At 42.8% G+C, this 17,384-nt stretch overlaps 1 protein-coding gene across 1 annotated transcript in view; it reads left to right on the top strand.

The window, feature by feature from the left end:
• The window catches only part of KL (klotho), a 78,904-nt gene that overhangs the window by 50,047 nt on the left and 11,473 nt on the right, over positions 1-17,384 (top strand). The window contains exons 2-4 of the mRNA XM_090027739.1: positions 8,416-8,926; positions 13,234-13,502; positions 15,282-16,398. Of these exons, the coding sequence (XP_089883865.1) occupies positions 8,416-8,926; positions 13,234-13,502; positions 15,282-16,398 (1,897 nt within the window). The remainder of the gene's footprint in view (positions 1-8,415; positions 8,927-13,233; positions 13,503-15,281; positions 16,399-17,384) is intronic.

Below are 17,384 nucleotides of genomic sequence, written 5' to 3'. Positions count from 1 at the left end.
TAGGGTGTCTGTGTGTAATGATGTCTATAGTGATTTGTATGTGTCTGTACGAGTGGTGTGTCCAAACCTCTATGTCTGATTCACGTAATTAATAATTGTGGCATTTTGCCTTATTCCCTCTTATAAAGTCTTGCTCTTGATTTGATAAATTGGCAATCCAAAGTAACAACTGTTGAATGTCAACCAGTGGTGTGATCTCATTGCAAAAAAGGTCAACAGCATACTGGGTTGCATCAACGGAAGTGTCACTTGCAAATCGAGGGAAGTGATTCTTCTGCTCTGTTTAGTACTGGTGAGGCCTCCTTTGAATATTGTGTCCAGTTTTGGCCTTTAGCAGGGAGCTAGACTAGTTGACCTAGTGATGTCACTTTCAGCCCTATTTGCCTATGAACCTAAGTTCATATTCAGTTTTGCAAACATTTATGTGTGGTTGAAGAAATCTGTATTCCAAAGGAGGTTGGCTTTTGGTGGTGACAATGACTAATTTCTGGTGTTTTTTAGCTAACACTGGTCTCCCTAAATTAACTTTTTGCACCTGTGGATTGAAGTCAAAGCCTCTGTCTCTATTTAAGCATGTTGATATCTAGCTCTTGTTAATATCTGTCATGCATAAGCCAATAGTCTCCTGTTCTGACCATATTGTACTAAGAGGACTATTCAGATACCTTTGTTGTGGGCATCCATAGTTTTGTGCAGACAGTTATGAGAACTCAGGACTGGAGTTTTATATACATCTGATAAAGTAGACCAGGAGTAAGAAACCGCTCGTATGCCAGAGCATGGTATACAAAGGCATTATGCTTGGCATATGCACTTCAGGGAAGAGGCTGGGGCTGTGCTGCTACAACAAGTATCGGGGTCCTCATGGCTCACCCACTGTTTGCCCCTGGCACGCCAGCATCTTACAACTTGAGGTTTGAGGTGTTTTTGGCACTCTGCCCAAAAATGTTGCCAACTCCTGAAGTAGACTAGAGCCTACAAAAGTTCATGCCTGTTTGAATGAATTGGTCTATAAGGTGCCACCCTGCAGGGCCTTCTTGGCTAACTTCAAGTTAACATGACTAAAAACCTCAAATTATCTGTTATAAAGTAGTTCCCTCAGCTCCTAATACAGAAGAAAAGAGATTTATGGAAAGTTATAAGAAGTTATAACTGTTAGAGATGAAGTTATAAGATAAGGTTATCAGATGTGATAACACATGCCTCGCATGTTGTTTACAACAAGTCCTCAAGAGTTGTTGTCATGCTTTTACATGTAAAATATTTTAAGTTACCAATATCCAAGTATGGTAAAAGACTGAGATTTCTGGAAGAGAATGTTTTCTGCTCGGAAGCCGTATAGATAAAAGCTGCTTGACACACTACTTGAGACATGATATCCTCTGTTATAAATTTTGATTAACATCTTTCCTTTTGATGGAGCCCCGTGCCCCTACCCCATCCATCTGGGTCTGCTCCCCCTTCCCTCCTGCTGCTTGGGGTCTGGGTATGCTCCCATACTCCCTGCCGCAACAGTGGGTGGAGGGGAGGAGCTGGTCCAGGCCCGATGTGGGAGGAGGGCTGGGCCTGAGGGTGGGGAAAAGTGGGCCCAGCTGACCCAGCAGCAGTGGGGGGAAATAGGAGGGTGGGGCAGGTGGCAGCAATGGAGTGGGGGGGTGAGGCCACTGGAGCTGGCCTTGCCCCCCCCTTGCTCCTTAGAGGTGACAGAAGTGGTACGGGGAGGAGTGGGTTTGGAACACCGTGGGGGAGCGAGGTAACTGGCGCTGGCCCTGGCCCACTTCTCCCTGCCTTTGTCTCTGCCTTCAGGGACAACGCAGGCTCATGTGGCGGTGGTGGGAGGGGGGAGCAGACCCAATACTGGTGGAGGGGAGGAGCAGGTGCACCATGGTGGTAGGGAGGAGTAGGCCTAGGCCTAATGTGGGGTACAGAGGAGAAGTGAGCCTGAGTGAGGGGAAAAGCTGGCCCACTGTGGCTGTGGAGGAGGAGCAGCGGGCCTGGCCCAATGTGGCAGGAGGGTGGGGAGGGAAAAGTGCTCCACGTACTCTAGAGTCTCCCCATCTACGTAGATAGCGCAAGGGATGTTCAGCTGGCCTGGGAAAGGTTGGTGGAGAACCTTCATCTTGGCGATGTTCAAGGACAGGCCAAATCTCTTATACGAAGCATTGAAGAGATTTAAAGTCGCTTGCCCATCGTGTGCAGAGTGAGCCATCATGCAGCAATCATCTACAAACTGAAGATCATGGATGTCCTTGGTGGTGAGTTTAGTTTTTGCCCAGAAACACCCAAGATTGAAAAGCTTCTTATCCAGTCAATACTGGATACTGACGCCAGATGGTAGATCATCTTGAATGAGGTGGATGTTGATGGTCAGGTAGATGATGAACAGGGTGGGGGCGATCATGCAACCTTGTCTTACCTTGGCCTGGATGTGGAAGGTGTCACTTTCAGATCTTCCACTCAGGACAGTGGTGGTCATATCATCATGCAGGAGCCTCAGCAGGGTGACAAACTTCAGCAGGCAGCCATGGCATTGGAGCATGGTCTGCATAGCTTCATAATTTGGGAGGCACCAGTCACCCATGCTTGGTGCTGTTGCTGCCTTTAACTTGGACTTGTGTTGGGGAGCTTACAGTTTATTTTAGGATTTATTATAGGCAATCTAATCAGGAAGAGAAGGTGGCTGAGGCAGTCTTCAAGCAGGTGACAAATCTGTCCAAAAGATATGGGATGGTACTGATGGGAGACTTCAGTTTTACAGACATCTGCTGGAAGAACAACAAAGCCAGATATAAAATATCAGTCCAGTTCTTAACTAATATGGAGGACAACCTTCTGTTCCACAAAGTGGAGGATACAATTAGGGGATCATCTATCCTGGATTTTGTTCTGGCCAACAGGAAATAACTGATGGAGGATGTGAAGATGATGGACAAGTTGGGTGGAAATGATCTCAATATGACAGAATTCCAGAGACAGTGGAAGCATGAGGTCAACAAAATTAGGGTGTTAGATTTCAACAAGGTGGATTTAATTTGACTTGATTTAATAGGCATGGTGCCGTGGAAAGATGGACTGAAGCATAAAGATGCCCAGGAAGTCATGGAGCTTCTGAAAGGCACAGTATTGGAAGCCCAACAAAAAACTGTCCCAACATGATGGAAGCAGAAGAAGAATGGCAGGAGACAAATGTGGTGGCATAAGGAGGTTGTAAATACCTCAGATGCAAAAGGAAAGCATACAGATAGGCAGGTCACCAAAGAAGCATGAACATGTTGTGATTATGTTGGAGGACCAGAGTGCAATTCAGAAGGATCTTGATATATTGGAAAACTGGGCTGGAGCCAATAGAAGTTCATTGTTGACAAATGCCAGGTGTTAAACCTTGTGAGGAAGATCATAAATACAAATATAAAATGAGTGACACCTGGCTCAGTGGCAGCACTACCAAGAAAGATCTGGGAGTTTTGGTAGATCACAGACTCGATATGAGTCTGCAGTTTGTAGCTGCACAAAGGTTGAATGTGGTTTTGGGATGCATCAATAGAAGTATTAGGTGCAGGACACAGGAGGTGATAGTGCCTCGTTGCTTGGCACTGGTTAGGCCTGATCTAGAGTATTTTGTGCAGTTTGGGGCTTCACATTTTAAAAGGGACATGGAGAAGCTGGGGACATGGAAGGCAACAAAGATGCTAAAGGGCTTGGAAGGCAAGTCATAGGAGGAGAGGCTGAAGGAGTTAGGCATGTTCAGCTGGCAGAAAAGGTGCTTAAGAGGGGACATGATTGCAGTCTTCAAGTATTTACCATAAGGAGGGAAAACATCTTTTTTTCTCTTGTTGCAGAGAGTAGGATATGTATCAATAGCTTGAAGTTGCAGATGTGTAGATTAGTTTGGATATCAGGGAAAGCTTCTTCACTGTTACAATATTGAGGCACTGGAATAGACTGTCTTGGGAAGCTGTGGCCACTTCATTACTGGAGTGTTCAAGAAGAGACTGGACAGCCGTTGGTTGCAGATATTCTAGGCGTAAATATGTGCAACTAGGTGCATGGCTCAGGGGCAGGCGCCTGGCTATGGTGGGGGGTTAATGAGTACAGAGGTATGCTACCAGCTGATGGGGATGATTGCTTGTGCTTAGAGGAGGTTAAAAACGCCCAGGGAGGGGAGCTGAGGAAGAGGGGAAAGACTGTGGTACTGAGGAGGCAGCACAGAGCCAGGGTTGCCCTCTCTAGGTCTGAGAAACGACTGCTTGTTTTGGGTTAACCCTTGTTGTTTCTGTATTTGTTTGTTTTATTAGTGATGTTGTTTCCTGTGGGGGTAGGCTTGTGCCAGGGAAAATAAAAACTGAGTGACAATATGCTACACATGGTAGAGAACATGGGCATTTAAAATCCAATGTCAGCCACAGGGACTAGAATCTTGCTAAAACTGGAGCGGCTTCAGCAGCATCAATAGCAGTAGCTGTTTCAGCAGCTCCAAAACAGCAGTTCCAGAGCGAGCAGCATGAAACGGCTATGACAGTCCCTCCCTGCCCCCCTTGGATATAAGACAGAACCCTCGCCCGTGCTGGTGAGTCACCAGGCTCCCCAAGGCTAGAGGGTGAAGGCCTCATCAAGTTGGGACCTGTAGATGATCTGGAGGCTCACCTCACAACCTTTGAGTGGGTGGTGGAGTCCTATCAATGGCCATAGGACACATGGCCTGTGAGGGTGACCCCTCTGTTAACTGGGGAGGCACAGGCCATTTAACAGATGCTGGGAGCAGATTCAGCCCAGGATTGTAAGAACCTTAAAGTAGCCATAGGGTTTCACAGGGGAGACCTATTGCCCTAAGTTTTGAGTGGAGACTTGGGACCTGAATGCATAGCCACATGCCATGACCCATAAGCTAAAGGACTCGTGTGCTCACTGGCTAGATCTGGACTTCTGGTCAGGTGCAGAGATTGTGGAACTGATGACTTGAGAACAGTTTTGTGCTACCCTCCCAGTAAAAATCCGCAGGTGCGTGTACCATCACCACCAGGTGGCCAGCCTGGAGAAAGCCACGTGGAAGGTAGAGGACTTCATGTGGAGCACAGTTAGACTGCTGGGTTTCCTGGAAAAGCTGGCAGCCTCCAGGCTTAGGGAGGCCAGGGCTATGGGACAAACAGGACAGGTCTCTAGGGTCTGATACCTAGGGCATTAGCTCCATCTCCCCTGAGGCCCCATGCAGGAGTAAAACTCTTGAGTGGGCCCCCCAGAGAAGAAAGCCATGGGCACTCTCACAGCCCAGGCAGAGAAAGGGAAGACTCAAATGATATGCTTTTCCTGTGGGGAGAAATGCCACTGATATTGAGACTGGCTGCAGATGGACTTTGGGCACTCCTATGCCTTTGTCTCAGAAGTGAGGCAGAAGAGCCCAGACCAAAGGTGATATGTAATCTCTGTAAAACTCAGGGATGTCCATGTGGTAGGGCTCATAATCTCAGGCTCTTTTAACATGTTTGTGCATGAGCAGTTTGTGGGTCTGGCAGACATCCCAGTAGGTGAATGAGTGTATGTTACCTGCATTCATGGGGAGACCCAACTCTACCTCATAATCCATCTGTGCCTGACCATCGGGGGAGAGAAAGGGTATCTAAGAGCAGCAGTGACCTGTTATCTAGCCTACACTGTGGTGGTAGGGCTCAGTTGGGGCTTGATGGCCAAGTTGATATGGTTGGCCCAGAGAATGGGCAAAACCCAAGCTGACCCCAGGGCCAGAGAACCAGAACTAGGGGAGACATTTTCCTTTCCTTTTCAGCCCCAAGCTTTTTGGACTTTTACCGAGGTGATTCTGAGAGCGGTGGGAGGCCCTTGCCAGCTAAAGGAAGAGGGGTCAATGCGATTTGGACCCCCTCCAAAGAAAGCAGAGGATCAGAGAATCATCAGGAGGTTGGGGTAGATCAGGTGGAGGAAAGCTGAGTGATGCCATAGTGGATGCAAGCTTAGCAGCCCAGGACCCCCATTTTAAGTTGCAGGAGGACAAGGTCACAGGGGCATGAGAGTCCCAATTATTGGTCCCAAAACAGTACCATGGCCAGATTTTGAAACTGGTACATAATGTAAAATGGGGGTGGGGAGGGAATTTGGTGGTGGAAAAGACCCAGGATAGAGTGCTGCTGAGGGTTTTTTGGCCTGGGGTATACTAGGAAATCAAAGACTATTGTGCATCCTACTAGCTTGTTGCACCTCAGCTTGCTCATAACGTGACACTACCGTCCATCTCATTGGTTGGCATACCATTTGAACAGGTTGGGGTTAACATGATGGGACCCCTGGAGCCCAGTTCAAGGGGATCCAACTTCATCTTGGTTGACTGCCACCTGCTACGCCGAGGCTGTGGTGATCTGCTCAGCTTCAGCACAAATGGTGGCCTCTGAGCTACTACAGATTTTCTCCTAGGTGTACATTCTTAAAGAGGTTTTAATGGACCAGGGCATGGCCTTTATGTCCCAATTGCTACAGGAGTTCTGGGGCTTGTCAAAGGTCTATTCAGCAAGGACTTCAATGTATTATCCTCAAATGAATCACCTTGTTGAAAGATTTAATCGAACACTGAAGGGGATGTTGAGGAAATTTATCTCGGAGGAGCTGCGAAATTTCGATCAGTTATTACCAAATTTGTTGTTGGCCATATGAGAGGTTCCAGTCTTCCATGGGCTTTTTGCCCTTTGAGTTACTATAGGGGAGGCAGCTCCAGGGCACACTAGACCTCCTGTAAGAGTCCTGACAGGCCCAGGGAACAGCTACACAAAACATAGTTTGGTATGTTTTGAAGCTGTGGGAAAGATTAGACCTGTTGGAGGTCCTTGCAAAGAAAAATCTTGAAGCAGCCTGACAGGAGCAGGAACAGCAATACAATAAAAATACTTGTTTCTGGATCTACTGGCCAGGGTATTGAGTTTTACTATTGTTCCCCTCTTCTAAGAGTAAGTTGCTCATGAGTAAGTGGCAAAGTCCTTTGGTGATTCTTAGGCAGGGGTGGACAAAATGGCAGATCTGGCCGGCAGCTGGATTCCATTTCCTAGCAGTCCCTGCCTGTGTGGTTGGGGCCAATCTCAGTAGAGACCCCAGCCACAGCTGTGCTATGATAGCAAATTTGGGGTTGCCATGGAGACTGGCCCCAGACATGCTGCAGGGCCAGTCTCCAGGGCAGGGCAGGAGACTCCGGAGTTGCAGTGGGGGGTGTTGGACCCCGAGTCCATGTAGCGCCCAACGACTAGGGAGACAATGGTCCAGTTGCCCATGGATCATGTTATTAGTCAGAGCAGGGAGGAAATACCAGCACACATTGCTCGCAACAGCTTTATTTGAAATGGAGACAGTTTTGGAGAAGGGTCTTATGCCATAAAAGACAGGGACCTGCCCTGAACAATAGTTCTTTTCACATTTTATACACCTTGGTTCATACTCCTTAACATTCTCCTGCCTTGTTCCACCTCCAGTTCCACTCATTTCTCCTCCCATTTCAAGCTCCTCATCTGTTTGCTGTTTACTTCATTAATATGGAATTGCCTATGGATTTCCTTCATTTACATGCCTCCCTGCTAAGAGCACATGCGTAAGACCATGAACACAGATACTCTTGGTCACTTGCTGGTTCTTTCTTGTTCTTTGCTGATTTCAGCACCATCTCCAAGGTTTGGCTTCTGTCTTATCTCCTGACGATAGCTGGTGGGCTGCATATTGTTCTTACATAGCAAATTAGACACTTTACACACTGTCTGTTTGTTAGGAAACTGCTTGCTTAAGCATTTGCAAACTTAGATGCTTTTAATATATCAGTTAGCCTTGTGACTAGCCGCTTTTTGCTGAGACTCAGGAAAAAGCCTTCATTCAGCTGCACACTCAGCACCCCCAGATTCCATATTGTTACCCCAACATCCAAAATCCATATCTTTACCCTAACGGGGCAGCTTGGGCAGGGCCAGGGAAGAACTGTGATCTGCAGCCTGCATGTGTAATTTGTATCCAATTTTAAAACATTTTTGAAAAGCAAAAAAATAAGTCATGATATCAAATTAAATTGAAAAGTATGCTATTTAGCTTATAATAATTGTTTTTTCAGGCTAAATCCCAAATTTTATTTAATCATACAAATGAGGAGTGCAGTGTATAAATTCAAACACATACCTTTTAAAGGATCATAATTGCTAGTTTTCCAAAGCAAGAAGATGTTGCTATTTTGTGTTCCTCATGATATTATCATATTCTGGTTAGATTATAAATTAAACATTGTAGCTCATTGATAAGAGAATGAGGCTGAGGCTAGGGACTTGATGGCTGGGCTGTTGCTAAGTTAATACTAAACTTTGTAAGCTGAAAATGATGTTCTTGTTGCTAAGTTGCTCAAGACAGAAATTCAAATGAATTTATTATGACTTTTCTTCTTAACAGGCACATGCCAAAGTCTGGCATCTCTACAATGATCATTTTCGTCCAACTCAAGGAGGCGAGGTGTCCATTGCCCTTAGCTCTCACTGGATAAAGCCTCAATACATGAGTGAACAAAATATTAAAGAATGTCAAAAATCCCTTGACTTTGTGCTTGGCTGGTTTGCTAAACCCATATTTATAGATGGTGACTACCCAGAGAGCATGAAGAGTAACTTATCATCTCTTCTGCCTGAATTCAGTGAAGCAGAAAAGAAGTATATCAAGGGAACGGCTGATTTTTTTGCTCTTTCTTTTGGAGCTACACTGAGTTTCCAGCTCTTGGACTCTCACATGAAATTCCAGCAGGTAGAATCATTAAGTCTGCGGCAGCTCCTTTTCTGGATAAACAGTGAATATAACCATCCAAAAATTTTCATTGTGGAGAACAGCTGGTTTGTTTCTGGAAGCACCAAGAGAGATGATGCAAAGTATATGTATTATCTCAAAAAGTTCATTATGGAGACATTAAAAGGTAGGACAGAAGATGAATTAATGTTTTCCTGACACAACCTATTGTGCAAAATATCTTAAGGAGGATCATTAAACAAATGTTTAGAAACTTAATTTTGGTTTTATACATGTTCATTATGCAGTGAGATTCCAAATAATTTTTTGACATTCAGCATCAACTGTCAATGCCTGTAATATATATGGGCATCACTTCTTTGGTACTATTCTGGTCTGTTGTTAAAACCAATTGTAAAACATTTGGGCATTTATACACATGGTCTGGGGGGTGGGGGGATGGGGGGCAAGCTTTAATTAGAGCTTCTCAGAGGGCAGCTCTCTGAGGTGTTCTACTTAAAACCCCTGGAGTGCTTTGCGTATCAGCATCCCTGTGCTGAAAAATGGCGACACGGGTGCTTTAACTGAAGCTTGTTGAACGAGCTTTAGTTAAAGTACCCCACCGCCATTTTTCAGTGCAGGGATGCTGATGCATGACATGCTGGAGTGCAGTAATTACCGTGCTCCAGCAGATTCAATTAATCTAGTCTGCTCCAACTTGCTGTAATTGTAATGCATCAGAGCAGCCTCACTACTCATGTGTAGGTGCCCTTTTGGTTTCAGTGGGAGCAATGTAAGCTCTTTGTTAATGATATTATCTCTGTATTAATTGTGTTGTGAGTAATTATAGAAATTTAAGTGTTTTAGGTAGGTGACCAAGTTACTAAAGAAGAATCTATCTAAAATGAAATACTTCCTGAAAGCATCACTGGATGCAATTTAGAGTTGAAAACCATGCTTTGATATAAAGACATGAAAGTCCAGTTGGTTTTGAACTTGATTTCTCTCTTGTATCCCATATCAAGACTTCAGTGAAATTAGTCCTTATTTACACTGGTCTCATTTTGAGAAGAATGATGTCCTTGAAGTTTTATGTGATTCTACATGGTTTTTAGCAATTAGTAAAAACTTTACTTAATTTAAAAAGTTGAAAGTACAGCTTATTTCATTGACAACTTTCATTTCTAGTGTTTTCAAATTGCAAAGCAGATTCTTTTAGTCCTGCTTGTCACCTATAACCAGTTGGGATGATTATTTCCAGTTGTTAATTTTAATTATCTTAATGTTTTGTTTTGTTTATAAGACTTTTTAATTGATTCACTTATCTGATTTTTTTTTTGCTCCAGTGTTTTTTTCAGCACTATTGACTTAATAATTGATTCTGATTAAATGACATTTATGTTACACTGCAGGTTTTTTTTCCCTAGGAGAGTGAACATTATTTCTGTTTGCTTCTTGGCTGAAATGACAGATCTCAAGAATGTCGTCTTGTTTTTCATTTTCTGTTGTAAAATCCTTATCATTATAACTGAAGTAAGAGCTGAGCAAATGTGCAACATGTATCTATGATCTGAAGAATACTATAAATAGAGGGTTTTTTTCATTATTGCATGTCTATTGTTAGTCACTGAAGACAGCACAGCTCTGTGCTACTAATTTCCTCATGCTGGATTGGACCTCTTTGAAGGCCAAATCTGGCCTGTGAGTCATAGTTGGTGACCCTATTTTAGTGGTTAGGATATTCAGCTGGAACACAGGAGATCTGATTCATAGATTGTTAGGGGCTGGAAGAAACCTTGCAGATCATCGGGTCCAGCCACCCTGCTCTAGGTAGGAAGACAACTGGGGTTAAGTGACCCCAGCGAGGTGACTGTTTAGTCTTCTCTTGAAAACCTCCAAGGTAGGTGAGTGCACCACCACTGGAGGGAGTTTGTTCCACAGTCTGGACACCCTGACTGTGAAGGAGTTTTTCCTGGTATTAAGCCTGAAGTCCTCCAGGAATTTGTATCCATTGATCCTGGTTTTCCCTGAGGGTGCCCTAGTGAACAGTTGTTCACCAAGTTTCTGATGCACTCCTCTAATGTAGTGGTAAGTCGCTATCAAGTCCTCTCTCAACTTTCTCTTCTTTAGGGTAAAGAGGCCCAGGTCCCTCAGCCTTTTCTTGTATGGTTTACCTTGCAAGTCCTTGATCATATGGGTGGTTTTTTTCTCTACCCTCTCAGGTTTTTTCCATGTCCTTATTGAAGTGTGCCACCCAGAACTGGATGCCGTACTCCAACTGTGATCTCACCAGTACTGAATACAGCTGGAGTATCACTTCCTTAGTTTACACAGGGTGCATTTGTTGATGCATGCCAGCCTGTTATTTGCCCTGATGACCAACGCCTTGCACTGACAGCTCATACTCATGTGATGGTCAATCATTACACCTAGGGCCCTTTTGGCCATGGTGCAAGTCAAGCAGTCACCACCAAGATTGCATGTATGTTGAGGGTTGTTTGCCCTCAGATGGAGCACCTTACACTTGGAAGTGTTAAACTTCATCTGGTTCCGGTCTGCCCAACTCTCGAGCCTGTCCAGGTCCTCCTGTATTTGCAACCTATTTTCTGACTTGACCATAACTTGGTGTCATCTGTGAACTTGGCCAGCGAACTTTTCACTTCCCTATCCAAATAATTGATAAAGGTGTTGAAAAACACCGGTCCAAGCACAGACCCCTGAGGGACACCACTGGCCACTTTGTGCCAGGACAACACAGATCCATTCATGAGAACTCTCTGGGTCCTGCCCTGTAGCCAGTTTCCCACCCGCTCAACCGTTGAGCAGCGGAGCCCACAATCTTCCAGTTTTCCCACAAGGATATCATGGGATACTAGAACAAAAGCCTTTTGGAAGTCTAGGTATATAATGTCTACCTCATCTCTGATGTCCAGGTGGCGAGAGACCTGGTCATAGAAGGAGATGAGATTGGTAAGATGAGACCTACCAATGACAAAGCCATGCTGACTGTCATTCAGAATCTTACCTTCTGTGAGCATAACACACACAGATTCTTTAATGAGCTTTTCTAGGATTTTCCCTAGGATGGAGGTTAGGCTAATTGGCTTATAGTTGTCCGGGTCCTCCTCCTTCCTCTTCTTGAAGATGGGCATAATGTTGGCCCTCTTCCAATCCTCAGGGATTTCCCTTGTGCACCCTGAATTCTGAAAGAACTTTGCTAAGGATTCCGTGATGACCTTGGGCAGCTCCTTCAGCACTCTCGGATGAAGTCCATCTGGGCCTGCTGACTTATAAATGTCTAGCTTTTCTAGACATCGCACCCACTCAGCATTTGCAGCGGGGAAGTGGTCAGTCCTGGTATGTCCCCAAGGGGCCTTATCTCGCTTGACTTTCCCCTTGGTCTGGTGAAATACTGAAGCAAAGTGAGCATTCAGGAGTTCAGTTTTTTCCTGAATGTCAGTTACCAGCCATCCGGAGGTGTTAAGCAGGGGTCCCACACTTCCATTTGTTTCCTTTCTACTGCCTACATACCTAAAGAAGGACTTTTTATTGTCCTTGACTCCTGTAGCTAACCTAAACTGAGTTGCTGCTGTGGCTTCCCTGATCATTTCCCTACAAGTGCTGGCCACTGTTGTACAGTCCTCTTTGAGGACCATCCCTAGCTTCCACTGTGTGTATGCCTCTTTTTTTTCTTTTTTAAGAGGACCACAATGTCCCTATGTTCATGTCCTCAGGTTAATTTCTGCTAATCTTTTGGGTTTTTTTAATTAACAAAAATTTATGCATTTTAAATTTAGAAAAAAGGAAAATCTATAAAAATGGAAATCACTAAATCTGAAAGTAAAGCTGGAAGGTCCCTTAAGTCTGGAGCAGTTTTGCATCCTACTTCAGATATAAGGTATTTGCATAAATATTTAAGCCAGAAAACATTCTAAAAACAAGAAATATGAGGTGTCTGGAAAATCAAATGAAAGAAGTATTGCAGCATTAACACTGTGATTTGCACTGAGTAGATAGTGGGTCATGAGATGCTACTGTGCAGCCATTACTATGCATGTATTAGCACTGACAAACATCTTTTATGTGATGCTACTGTGCAGTAGCCTCATAATACTGCACAATAGTGTATTAGCACTATCCATGCTGTGACACGCGGATGCTCAGTATTTTTCAGCTACTGCACAGTTCGCGTCTCATGTAGACATGCCCAGTTAGTACAAATCCATAATATAGATACCCACCCATGTTGAATTGGTATTTTTTCATTTTAATTTTTGAGAAGGTCCTTTTGTTTTTGCATAATTTCTTTGGGCAAAATAGTAAGTTAGATCCAAAACCCACTGAACTCAATTGAAAGCTTTACTGAATGGGCTTTGATCAAGTTAGTGATATTAATTTAACCTATTGTATTGGTCTGACATACAAATACTACAGCAGTTTTTAATATGAAATGGTACCCATGTGAAGCCATTTTGATTTTTCTCCTTCTCTTAGCCATCCGGTATGATGGAGTTGATGTCTTTGGATACACTGTTTGGTCTCTCATGGATGGCTTTGAATGGCACCGAGGATATAGCATTAGACGTGGATTATATTATGTTGATTTTGAAAGCCATGACAAGAAATTTATGCCAAAGTCTTCAGCCTTGTTCTACCAAAAGCTAATAGAAAAAAATGGCTTCCCGCCTTTGCCTGAAAATCAACCAATAGTTGGGATGTTTCCATGCAACTTTGCTTGGGGAATTGTTGACAACTACATTCAAGTAAGTTTGATGAGAAAAGCCAACAGACCCTTGAACCAAATCACCTTGGAAGTAAATAATATTGCTGCATATTGCTCTCATTTTCACTTTGGTAATATTAGATGGATAACCATAATGGTTTGGGGAGTTGCCAGCTTATTATAGCTGCATCTTCTACATAATATATTTCCAGCCTTCATTTTGTATAGTAAAATTCTGTTCCGAGATTGGGTCGAAAAGTAGAATTTTTAGTTTAGATTTTCCACAAAGACAAAAGTTTTCTTAAGGCTGAAGGATAGCTTTGCCACCCAAAAAGTAAACTACCCGTTTTTTTACTCTGGAAACATTGCATCCAGGTTATATGATACATTGATTTCCAAGAAAATTCAACAACCATTGTCTTTCTAGATTTCAAATAAGTTGAGACTGGAAATGGAACTGGTGCCCTTGGGATCAATAACAGCTATACATTTACTATGTCAGTCATCTGGAGACAGTTTAAAAATAAACAAACCCTTCTTCAAATTAATATTTTCATTTCAAAAGGACATACAAATATTTTGTGCTGTAAAGCTGAGGTAGTGTGATTTGTAGATGCATCACAGTGGAAAAACACTTTTGACAGCATTCCTACAGTATTAGTGGAAATGCATGCTTTAGTAATTTACAAGGGACAATTCTCCAGAAAAGCAATTTCCCTCTGACATGCCGTTTTTATTACCTACCTTTATAAGCACAGCACTGACCTCTCCTGAGAAAAAACAACTGATTTGCAGCAGCCCTGTACAGTTCTACAGAGCCTCAGTTACTGGCCCAACATCGGGTTTAGGCTGACACCTGCTTTTGAAACAGAGGGTCAGTCAAGGAAATTTGTGCTTAAAGGTGTATTTTATAAAGAAAAATAATTGGCACAGTCAGGCATACATTTTTGTACCATTTTTCCTATGAAAGTTAAGCTGTCGTGGTAAGGAGAAAGAAGGTTTTATTGTGTGCAGTATTTTTAAACAGCACACTTTACAGCCCTTTTTGTGTTTGTAGTGTTTATTAAAAATGATTTAAAAATGTATGATGCTAAGAAGCCCCAAGTGCCTACCCCTCTCACTGGCTTCAGTGGGTAGAACATGTGCTTCACATATCTGGGGCCCAAAAGATTTTTGGGAAATTGATTTATTGTCTGAGTGATTAAGATAACTCAGAGATCAGACCAAAAATTACAATTCAGAAAACAATCTAATAGCTTAGCAGTGAATGAATGGCATTTCCTAGTTCAGTATAGTAGTAGAATGAAGGGCATTTCTTCATGAAAAAGCAATATTTTCTTTTGCTACTTGAAAGCATGCTAAGAATCAAAATAAGAGAATTTATTTCTTTTTTTCACCATCCCAAATAATTTATTTATTTTTGTTATATGCTAAGCAATTGTTTCTTGTAGAAGGAAGGATTAAGGGAATTTTAATGGGCAAAAAGTTTCTAGTACATCTTTATTTTAAAGAAATTTATTTTAAAATGTAAGTTATCCATAGAACCATAGGGTTTCTGTGTTATCCTTATAGATTTTCATTGGTTGTCCCTGAGTTATCCCTAGATTCTTTCTCAGAACATTTGTATGAATCAGAAAGGGTAGCAGAAGATATGGTCGGTGTGTTAGAAGGGAAATGTGCATTTATTTTGAGTCAATTCCCAGTTAAAAGCAATATTTCGCTTATGACTATTAGTGGGGAAAAATGTGTTTGATGGCTATGAATTTTCTGAGTAATTAGATCTGATCAATCAAATCTAATGTTTCTCTTTTCTTCTTAGGTAGACATAACCCCTTCCCAGTTCCTTGACCCTAACGTGTATTTGTGGGATGTTCACCAAACTAAGAAACTTATTAAAGTTGATGGGATTCTTGCCCCAAAACGCAAGCGTCATTGTGTTGACTTTGCTGCTATTAGACTACAGATCTCTCTGCTGCAGGAAACGCATGTAACGCATTTCCATTTTTCACTGAAATGGTCTTTGATTCTTCCTTTGGGTAACCTGTCTCTAATCAACCACACGCTTTTACATTATTATCAGTGCTTTGTTAGTGAACTTCTCCGAGTCAATATAACTCCTGTTGTTGCTTTGTGGCAGCCTATGGCAGAGAACCAAGGGCTTCCTCTCTCATTAGCAAAATATGGAGCCTGGGAGAACACAGAGACTATCCAAGCCTTTGTTGAGTATGCCAGGCTCTGCTTTAAAAATCTTGGTCACCGTGTCAAATTTTGGATCACAATGAATGAACCCTACGTGAGGAACCTGACTTACACTGCAGGGCATAATCTGCTGAAAGCCCATGCTAAGGCCTGGCACCTATATGATAAAGAGTTCAGAAGATCTCAGAAAGGTAAAATATCTATAGCTCTGCAAGCTGATTGGGCGGAGCCAGCCTGCCCATTTTCCAAAAATGATCAAGAAGTTGCTGATAGACTTTTGGAATTTGATATTGGATGGCTTGCCGAGCCCATCTTTGGGAATGGTGACTACCCCCGTGTGATGAGAGAATGGCTTCACCAAAGAAACAGTGTTGATTTATATAATTTCCATTTGCCTTATTTCTCTGAAGAAGAAAAGAAATTAATCCAAGGCTCATATGATTTTTTTGCCTTAAGTCATTATACAACTATCCTCGTGGACTGGGAAAAAGAAGATCCGCTGAAATATGATCACTACCTTGAAGTTCAAATGATAAATGACATCACGTGGCTGAACTCCCCCAGCAGAACTGCTGTGGTGCCTTGGGGGTTGCGGAAATTGCTAAAGTGGATTAAATCTAAGTATGGTGATGTCCCAATTTATATTGTAGCCAATGGAATTGATGATGATCAGAATGTGGTTCATGATAAGCTGAGAATATATTACATACAGAATTATATCAATGAAGTTTTAAAAGGTAAGGAATTCTTGGAATTTTCAGTGTATAATCCTTTCAGTACTGAAATACATTCTTATGAAACTGTTTTTGTTTTTGTTTTAAAAAGGCACAGCACTTATCATGTTATGTGGACTTGACTTAAGTTATACTATAGTTATACGATACTATAGTTTATACTACATACATTAGTCTTTGGGGGCATTTATACATGTGCTGCATGGAGGTGGGGGGTGCTTTAATTAGAGTGGCTCTGAAAGCTGCTCTAATTAAAGTGTCTGGAACGTCACATGTATCAGCGTCCCCACACTGAAAAGTGGCAGCTGGGGTGCTTTAAGCAAAATTTGTTGAATGAGCTTTAGTTAAAGTATCCCTGCTGCCATTTTTTCAGCACAGGAATGCTGGAATCTGCTGGAGCGTGGTAATGACACACTAATTACAGTGCATCGGAGTAGCCTTGATGCACGTGTATAGGTGCTCAGGTATACAAACCCGTTGTTTAGTATTCGAAAGATTGATCTTTCATGTTCTGAATAAAGCAGACAAGTCATATATCCTTAAGCAGCTGCAGTTTTGCTGAAGTTTTGGTAGTTGCAAAATGTGTTAGCAAGATTGGTTTTCTTTCTCTTTGATTGTTCTTTCAGTATCTCCTCAGGACTTTTGCCTTTTGTCTTTTCTGTAGGAGTATCACAAGAGTTAGTCAACTATCCATCCCTCATTTCTATACCCTGTCTGAGTGACCTCATAAGCATACATCTGTTCAATAATCTTTTTCTTTATTCTTTTCCTGGCTGGTTCTACATTGCCTGGTTCCTGTTTTATTGGTTGAAAGATTAAAGGCAGGAAGGGATTGTTTTGATATAAGCACTATATCATAGTACATTCCATAGGATTTTCCTGAGTTAGCTACACCCCCCCACCCCACCCCCTCCAGTCCTCCTGCTCATTTCCAGGCTTGGGAGGCTGGAGATGAGCAGGAGAATGAGCAGGAGGCTGGAGACAGCAGG

This window comes from Crocodylus siamensis, chromosome 1 (genome assembly GCF_052110815.1).
Source record: "Crocodylus siamensis isolate JL-2025a chromosome 1, ASM5211081v1, whole genome shotgun sequence".
Lineage (NCBI taxonomy): Eukaryota > Metazoa > Chordata > Crocodylia > Crocodylidae > Crocodylus > Crocodylus siamensis.
The sequence above is the reverse complement of the archived record's forward strand: the minus strand, read 5'-3'. Positions and strand labels throughout refer to the sequence as shown.